The sequence below is a fragment of the Malania oleifera genome, chromosome 7 (genome assembly GCF_029873635.1).
Source record: "Malania oleifera isolate guangnan ecotype guangnan chromosome 7, ASM2987363v1, whole genome shotgun sequence".
Lineage (NCBI taxonomy): Eukaryota > Viridiplantae > Streptophyta > Magnoliopsida > Santalales > Ximeniaceae > Malania > Malania oleifera.
In genome coordinates, this window is record NC_080423.1 from 97,177,623 (window position 1) to 97,187,062 (window position 9,440).

The 9,440-nt window shown below is 36.5% G+C and overlaps 1 protein-coding gene across 2 annotated transcripts; it reads right to left on the reverse strand.

Moving 5' to 3' along the window:
• Nucleotides 1–1,371: 1,371 nt before the first annotated feature.
• Nucleotides 1,372–9,181, reverse strand: LOC131159264 (uncharacterized). 2 transcript variants are annotated; one of them, XM_058114010.1, is made up of 3 exons: nt 9,027–9,181; nt 5,340–6,752; nt 1,372–2,798 (listed from the first exon to the last, which is right to left on the reverse strand). In XM_058114010.1, the coding sequence occupies exons 1-2, from the start codon at nt 9,050–9,052 to the stop codon at nt 5,750–5,752; spliced, it is 1,029 nt and encodes a 342-aa protein (XP_057969993.1). In that variant the 5' UTR covers nt 9,053–9,181; the 3' UTR covers nt 1,372–2,798; nt 5,340–5,749. The 2 variants fall into 2 exon arrangements, with proteins under 2 accessions (XP_057969993.1, XP_057969994.1); XM_058114011.1 differs by having other exon boundaries at nt 5,340–6,747; nt 9,027–9,145.
• Between the last annotated feature and the right edge of the window lie 259 nt (nt 9,182–9,440).

A 9,440-nucleotide genomic window follows, 5' to 3' on the forward strand; every position in this document is an offset into this window, starting at 1 on the left:
ATGGCCCGTAATAAGATAGGGTAAAGCCCAGCCCACCCATAACACTTGCACAATACAATGTGCCACAAGCATGCCACAACACCTTATGCATATGCAATGTGCAAGCACCCCCTTACGGAGCCTAAGTAGGCTATCCATATTCCATGGGTACAAGGTGTGTGAGAGACACTCTTCTAAACACATGTTTTCTTCCTTAACTTTCCAATGTGGTATACATATCCCTCAAAGGTGCTGTCTGTGTTGAGTGGTTTTAAAAAGCTCATTGAAGCCAATCTCAATAGACTTCCTGTTTCTAGGATTCAAAAGTAAAGGAGTTTCAATTCACATTTTGAAGTTTATGTTGATCTTATTCTGACCAGTTGAATTTCCGCAGCATTTCTTGTATAAAAAAAAAAAAATCTATTAATAAGAAGAAAGACTTACAACGGATGGAGGATAAGAAACCCTCCCAAAAAGAAACAGAAAATAAGCAAACTAGAAAACAATTACATCAAAGCTGAATTTCCATAATATCTGTTGGAAATTTAGATGACATCATGTGCTTTGACTGCTTTCTACGATTTCAAATATATTTCAAAGAATAATGGCAAGATAGCTTTACGATCAAGTTTTTATAAAGATTTTTGTGGAAAAATCGAGCTAACAACTTTCTCATTCTGTACTTCATTGATTTATCCACTTTGTGAATTGGATATTCTAATAGGAGCTTTCCTTGACAAGCATCTTGTAACTAGGTGTGGGGCGTTATACTTGGCTGAAAGAGCCAAGGGAGTAAAGGTAGTCTGCAGATTGTAAGGCAATTTTTCTTGGAGGACTAATAGTTCTTGTAGTTATTGAAGGATATTTAATCTTTGTGGTGTTACGGAATAACATTTGTAAGTGGATCTGGTCTTGACCATGGGCAACTTTAGAAAGTGAATTTTCAAGGAAGATAGAGTGTACACGAGGACAAAGTTGGGCCAGACCACTAAATTCGTTTGCTTCTCTCTTCCCTCACTCTCTATAACTTGTAGCATTTCATAATTGACTACATGATTTTTTTTTCGACTGCTTAAATGTTGTAAATTTGTGATATAAATCAGGATCAAGTTGGACTTGGCTTACCTTTTTGTAATAACCCAATTCAACCCACTCTTGGTTTGTTAACAAGGCATATGCTGTAACCATTTTTAAGGAACTGTCGAGGAGAATGTGATATAAATGTTTTAGAGAAATAGTAAGATGACATGCAGAAAAAGTAATAATTTTCATCCAATCCTGCCCACTTCCCCCAAAAACTTGAAAAAAAAAAAAAAAAAACCATAACCTAATCCAATTTAAACTAAGCTTTGATTAACGAGGATTCATCTGAGGTAGTTTACAGACTTGAAATTAAGAGGTGACAAGCTGTATTTTTTTGCTCTTAAATGTTGCATAACAGCAGGATAACGTAAGCACTAAAGTCTAAACACAAAACATTACTAGAAGCATTGTCCAGCTGATGTCAGCTCATAAATTGCAATCTACTCTATACTTCACCGTTTCCTGTATATCATATCATGTCTTTTTGTACATAACCTCCTGCATATCATGGTGAAATTCTGCACTGTCGCTTGGTGGAAACTGATTTCTCTTGGGACCAGGATCACTATTTCAGTTTCCTTTTCAGTTACATATTACTGCAACAGTTTCAGTTACCATAATTTAAAGACTAGAAGTCTAGGACTCTCATGCTTGATTCTCTACAAAAGCATCTTCATATACTATGAATTCTGATCCCAAGAAAAAAAATTACCCACTAAAATATCAAATTGCATCAATTTTGCAGTTTTCCATGAATTTCACGCACCAATAACTTGGAGCCATAAACTAGGCGTTTGCTTTCATAAATGATGTAATTACATAATTCATGTCTTGGTGCAGGCCAGAGTGATCTCAATTGAGTGAGGGGATTACTGATAACATAACTATTGCACAAGTCCCTCGCTGGTTGAACATGCCTCCACCAGAAGTCAAATAATGCAATTGTCAGAACATCCCAATATTCGGAATCTCTGTATAACCTAAATAAACTACTTCCCTTAGGAGTCCAAACATAGAAATCCATCCAATCCCTGTCCATGATTTCCATTAAACCCTGAGCTTGAGGCATACAATAAAGGGGAACACGTGACCAAGGGGAAGCCCTCTTCATATCTCCATTGACACAAGGACATTTTATCTCCAGAACTCCCCTGTAAGGCAACCCATAAACAAGGCTGTCAATTGCTCCATCCGGTGAAGCTGCAAGCCAGTTGTCCTTTGGATCCTTCCTACCATAGACCTGAAATTCAGGAAACAAGACAGCATTTCCAGTTATCAGTTTATATCTCTCGAGCGCTTCCTCTTCTTTAATATTGCTCCAACGCGTGGCTAGGTTACCAGTGAACGGCTCAATTGCACCAAGTTTCTCTAGCCACAGCTGTACTCTTCTTCGGGGCCAAAAACCAACAGCTCCACCAAAAGTGCTTGCTGTAAGCTTATGCCTTCTTTGTTCTTGCCAATTTTTGAACCAATTTTGCAGACCACTTGATTGAAGAACAGAATACGCTTCACCGGAGAAAAATTTGGGAGGACTGCAATGTCTTCCAGGAGGATGATTGGGAATTTGATTAATAGCAGTGCACGTTGTGCTGGTTGGTTCAATATCTTCCAATAAATTCTGGCTGCTATAGTTTCTTCTATTATTACAATGCAAAGCAAACAAACCCAAAAGATGGCTGTTCCAGCTCCAATGATATGACCAGAGACGAACAATGTGAGGGAATGCAATTTCTTCACTGCCCAGGAATGACAAATGCCAGAAATCAATTGAATGAACAATACAACAAATCCTCAAATTTAAATTTTAAGCATACACTCAAAAATCTTCTACAAAAATCACAAAATATAACAGGTGTTTGACAGTGTGTGCAGCTATATTGCAAACAAGACAGAAGAGTTAACAGCATTAGTATTTCTCTCCACAGATATTGTTTGAACTAACAATAAATTTCCTATAGAATTTTAGTAAGTTGTAGGTTTTCAAATTTTTTCAAGTACTCCTGGGTGATAAAACTTTATGTACTTTTGTGAGGTGTCTAGAATAAACAACACAAATTACTGTGTTAATCTAGAAGTTCAGCATAAAAAACCGACATTTATATGTTGAACTTTCAGGCCTTGTAAGATCCAAAATATGTATTAAGTTACAGTTTAGTGAAATTACAGTAAGCTGTGTGTCTGTGACTTGTGAGTAATGTGCCCCTTCCAGATTATCAAAGGCAATTCCACAAAAATAACTGTACTTTATTTTGAAGGAATAAAAAAAACGCATATTATTCCACATTGACAGACCATCCAATAACCTAAACTCACACATTTCCCGAGCACAGTGAAATAACTCAATATTATTATTATTATTATTATTATTATTATTATTTAATTCTTCAATAAAGAGTTTTTTTTCCTTTTCTTTTTTTTCTTTCTTTTTCCTTGTGTTGGAGCGCAACAGATTTCCCAGCTTCAACTCTTAACTCCTAAATTTCAGTTTAGTGCCAAAGACTAAATCATCCTAATTCCAGAATTAAAAAAAAATACAACCCTGGCCATTACAGCCACCATTAAGCACATGATACTGCCACTTGTGCATTTCTCTTTCCTTTAAATGCTTATTCCTTAATGTCAAATTTTAATTAGTCAAGTTATTGAGAATTGCAAAGTTGTCTCCTCCTGTTTTCATCTTATGTCAAGAACCAAATTGACATTTATATGGAGAAACTGACCTGCAGACCTCAAGAGGACATGCTGCCCAAACAAGGCAGTTACCCAGAAAGTGGACCACCCATCAAAACTTGCAGAGCAGTTGAGTACGTACACGCCAATGTAGGCGATTATTAGCATATCAACAACCACCCACATCCAGATTGGGGAGCCCACATCCAAGTGCATGCAATTAAGCCACAAAAAGCCAAGCCATAGGGGGGAAGGTCATTCTCAGAAGGTACTCTCGCACAGAAAGCTCTTCTCTTTTTCATTTCTCCAGACCGATTGACTCACTTAAGCATCAAAGAGATCCCTGGAGGCTACCGGGACCTCCCATGAGCCTATTTCCATGATATGGATCTCCAAGGCGATGACGATTTTTCATCAACCTTTCATCCTATCAACCTCTAAAAGGATTATCCATTTCCAACATCAACAAATTCTATAACTGGAAACTGTCATATTTAAATTTTAGATGGGCCATAATAAAATGGATAGCCCATATTAGCTTTTTTTTTTTTTTTAAACCATGGCCCACAATAAGATAGGGTAAAGCCCAGCCCACCCATAGCACTTGCACAATACAATGTGCCACAAGCATACCCTACAGTCAACTACACATATCACAACACCTTATGCATATGCAATGTGCAAGCACCGCCTGGCACCTTATGGAGCCTAAGTAGACTATCCATATTCCATGGGTACAACTACAAGGTGTGGGAGAGACACTCTTCTAAACACATGTTTTCTTCCTTAACTTTCCAATGTGGTATACATATCCCTCAAAGGTGCTGTCTGTGTTGTGTGGTTTTAAAAAGCTCATTGAAGCCAATCTCAATAGACTTCCTGTTTCTAGGATTCAAAAGTAAAGGAGTTTCAATTCACATTTTGAAGTTTATGTTGATCTTATTCTCACCAAATGAATTTTGCAGCATGTCTTGTATAACAAAAAACAAATCTATTAATGAGAAGAAAGACTTACAACGGATGGAGGATAAGAAACCCTCCCAAAAAGAAACAGAAAATAAGCAAACTAGGACAAAGTTGGGCCAGACCACTAAATTCGTTTGCATCTCTCTTCCGTCACTCTCTATAACTTGTAGCATTTCATGATTGACTTCATGATTTTTTTTTCGACTGCTTAAATGTTGTAAATTTGTGATATAAATCAGGATCAAGTTGGACTTGGCTTACCTTTTTGTAATAACCCAATTCAACCCACTCTTGGTTTGTTAACAAGGCATATTATTCTGCAACCATTTTTAAGGAACTGTCGAGGAGAATGTGATATAAATGTTTTAGAGAAATAGTAAGATGACATGCAGAAAAAGTAATAATTTTCATCCAATCCTGCCCACTTCCCCCAAAAACTTGAAAAAAAAAACCCTAACCTAATCCAATTTAAACTAAAGCTTTGATTAACGAGGATTCATCTGAGGTAGTTTACAGACTTGAAATTAAGAGGTGATTAATTGTATTTTTTTGCACTTAAATGTTGCATAACAGCAGGATAACATAAGCACTAAAGTCTAAACACAAAACATTACTAGAAGCATTGGACAAAAGGTACTTACAGAAGACTTTCCAGTTCAACACAAATGACACTTTCACTTTCAAGGGAACTCAACGTCTCAACTCTTCAATGTCCAGCTGATGCCTCAGCTCATAAATTGCAATCTACTCTAGACTTCACTGTTTCCTTTATATCATATCATGTCTTTTTGTACATAACCTCCTGCATATCATGGTAAAATTCTGCACTGTCGCTTGGTGGAAACTGATTTCTCTTGGGACCAGGATCACTATTTCAGTTTCCTTTTCAGTTACGTATTACTGCAACAGTTTCAGTTACCATAATTTAAAGACTAGAAGTCTAGGACTCTCATGCTTGATTCTCTACAAAAGCATCTTCATATACTATGAATTCTGAATTCTGAATTCTGATCCCAAGAAAAAAAATTACCCACTAAATTATCAAATTGCATCAATTTTGCAGTTTTCCATGAATTTCACGCACCAACAACTTGGAGCCATAAACTAGGCGTTTGCTTTCATAAACGATGTAATTACATAATTCATGTCTTGGTGCAGGCCTGAGTGATTTCAATTGAGTGAGGGGATTACTGATAACACAACTATTGCACAAGTCCCTCGCTGGCTGAACATGCTTCCACCAGAAGTCAGATAATGCAATTTTCAGAACATCCCAATATTCGGAATCTCTGTATAACCTAAATAAACTACTTCCCTTAGGAGTCCAAACATAGAAATCCATCCAATCCCTGTCCATGATTTCCATTAAACCCTGAGCTTGAGGCATACAATAAAGGGGAACACGTGACCAAGGGGAAGCCCTCCTCATATCTCCATTAAAAAAAGGACATTTTATCTCCAGAACTCCCCTGGAAGGCAACCCATAAACAAGGCTGTCAATTGCTCCATCCGGTGAAGCTGCAAGCCAGTTGTCCTTTGGATCCTTCCTACCATAGACCTGAAATTCAGGAAACAAGACAGCATTTCCAGTTATCAGTTTATATCTCTCGAGCGCTTCCTCTTCTTTAATATTGCTCCAACACGTGGCTAGGTTACCTGTGAATGGCTCAATTGCACCAAGTTTCTCTAGCCACAGCTGGACTCTTCTTCGGGGCCAAAAACCAACAGCCCCACCAAAAGTGCTTGCTGTAAGTTTATGCCTTCTTTGTTCTTGCCAATTTTTGAACCAATGTTGCAGACCACTTGATTGAAGAACAGAATACGCTTCACCGGAGAAAAATTTGGGAGGACTGCAATGTCTTCCAGGAGGATGATTGGGAATTTGATTAATAGCAGTGCACGTTGTGCTGGTTGGTTCAATATCTTCCAATAAATTCTGGCTGCTATAGTTTCTCCTATTATTACAATGCAAAGCAAACAAACCCAAAAGATGGCTGTTCCTGCTCCAGTGATATGACCAGAGACGAACAATGTGAGGGAATGCAAATTCTTCACTGCCCAGGAATGACAAATGCCAGAAATCAATTGAATGAACAATAAAACAAATCCTCAAATTAAAATTTTAAGCATAAACTCAAAAATCTTCTACAACAATCACAAAATATAACAGGTGTTTGACAGTGTGTGCAGCTATATTGCAAACAAGACAGAAGAGTAACAGCATTAGTATTTCTCTCCACAGATATTGTTTGAACTAACAATAAATTTCCTATAGAATTTTAGTAAGTTGTAGGTTTTCAAAGTTTTTCAAGTACTCCTGGGTGATAAAACTTTATGTACTTTTGTGAGGTGTCTAGAATGAACGACACCAATTACTGTGTTAATCTAGAAGTTCAGCATAAAAACCGAGATTTATATGTTGAACTTTCAGGCCTTGTAAGATCCAAAATATGTATTAAGTTACAGTTTAGTGAAATTACAGTAAGCTGTGTGTCTGTGACTTGTGAGTAATGTGCCCCTTCCAGATTATCAAAGGCAATTCCACAAAAATAACTGTACTATATTTTGAAGGAATAAAAAAAACGCATATTATTCCACATTGACAGGCCATCCAATAATCTAAACTCACACATTTCCCGATCACAGTGAAATAACTCAATATTATTATTATTATTTTTTTTTTTATTTAATTCTTCAATAAAAGAGTTTTTTTTCCTTTTCTTTTTTTTTCTTTGTTTTTTCTTGTGTTGGAGCGTAACAGATTTCCCAGCTTCAACTCTTAACTCCTAAATTTCAGTTTAGTGCCAAAGACTAAATCATCCTAATTCCAGAATTAAAAAAAAAATACAACCCTGGCCATTACAACCACCATTAAGCACATGATACTGCCACTTGTGCATTTCTCTTTCACTTAAATGCTTATTCCTTAATGTCAAATTTTAATTAGTCAAGTTATTGAGAATTGCAAAGTCGTCTCCTCTTGTTTTCACCTTATGTCAAGAACCAAATCAGATGCTCTCATCACCTACAGGGGTTAAAATGGAATACAAAATGGAAGACACAATGCAAGTTCGAATGATGGGCAATAGATGCTTTGTTGTCATATGCAGATCATATGTATTGACTGTTCTATTCAAAACAAAGCAGGACAAATGACAAGGGAGTCTTGAAAACTCTAGTCAAAGCTCAAGCCACCTTAAGCCTCGACACATGAGTGGTATAAACATCAATTTTAAGCAGAAAACATCATTTTCCTTTTTTCCATGTTTCTGGAGCTGAAACTAGGGAGAGTAGAACAATATTTTTTTTTTTTTTTTTTGATAGGCAGGAATGGAATGGAATTGGGCATATAATGAAATCAAAGTATTACTTAATTTCTTCATAAACTTCATTTGATTTTTTCATTCCAGTCCATTCCTTATTCCCTTCCATTCCGCAAACCAAACACAAAGTCAAAGTATTTCTGCAAAAAAATTAACAAAACTCTAAGCCGAAAAAGAGGGGGAATAGCACAAGGTTTTTTTTGCCAGCTGTCATTCAAATATGGCCCCTTCACCTATTAACAGACAAAGAAATGAGGAGTAGCCCTTCAAAACAAATGAATCCCAATAAAGTGTTTAAACGAAATTGTTCTAAAATAGTTAAGACATAAACAGGGCAAAGCAAAACAAAAGAGAAAAAAGAATTAAAATAAATTATAACTAACAACAAAAGCAATTTTGTTTTTGATAAAAGAGTAAAATGAAATAATTATAACACGTCATGTGTCAAAAATCATCAGAGATTTTTTTTTTTTTTTTTGGAATCCCTTTTCTTCACAGCAGCACACTTTAAAGGTATATAATCTCAGTTTCTAATTTCCCAGAACCTAACAGCATCAAATATATCTGTTTTTCCCTTTTCCTTGTTTATTCGCCTGGAGCACGCTCGTTTCTTTTTTCCCCGATACGAACCTAGTCAAACAACTACCAGCGCCGGAGGCCAGAACATTCACAACTCCACTCTTAAAATTATTTGAGTAGCTTATAACAATTCAACAGAAAAGAACATTGTACACGCCCATACATAGGGAAAATTAGTACAGCTAAATGGAAAATTTTTCATTCAAAACCTACAAACACATTGCAATTGCACAAGTGCGGAAGGGGAGGGGGGGTTGTGAAATCTCCCGACGAGCTAATGAAAAATAAAGGGTAGCTGAAACTAAAATATGAATCTCAAAAATCTAATGGCCACTCATAAATTGATGCGTGAAAAATAGGAATGAAACAATATGTTAAAGAAGAAGAAACTCGAAAGCGGGGCGATTGAAGGCACGAAGTACCGACCAGGCAATTTTAGAATCAGAGCGCATCCCATTAAACACGGCGTAAAGTAGCAGCACGAAGAGCCAGCAGCGGCAGTGCGCAGAGAGAGAGAGAGGGGAGAGAGCGACGGGCGCTTTTGGCTGGGAGAGTTTCAGGAAGGGTTTATGGGAGAAGGCCAGAAGGGTTTTTGGGGAGAGCTCTTGAGCACTTAAAAAAAAAACAAACGAAAAAAAATTAGTCACAACACTCATCACGTAAAACTTGTAAAATAAATAACGTTTAACTCTGAAAAAAATAATTACTCTATAGAATTTAAAAACTTGAGTTTTGAGTGATGAATTTTAATATATGTAAAATTGTGATAATATTTAATAAAATTAGTACGATATTTTTTTCAAATTTACGGAAATATAAATTCAAAACTTGCAATCCAAA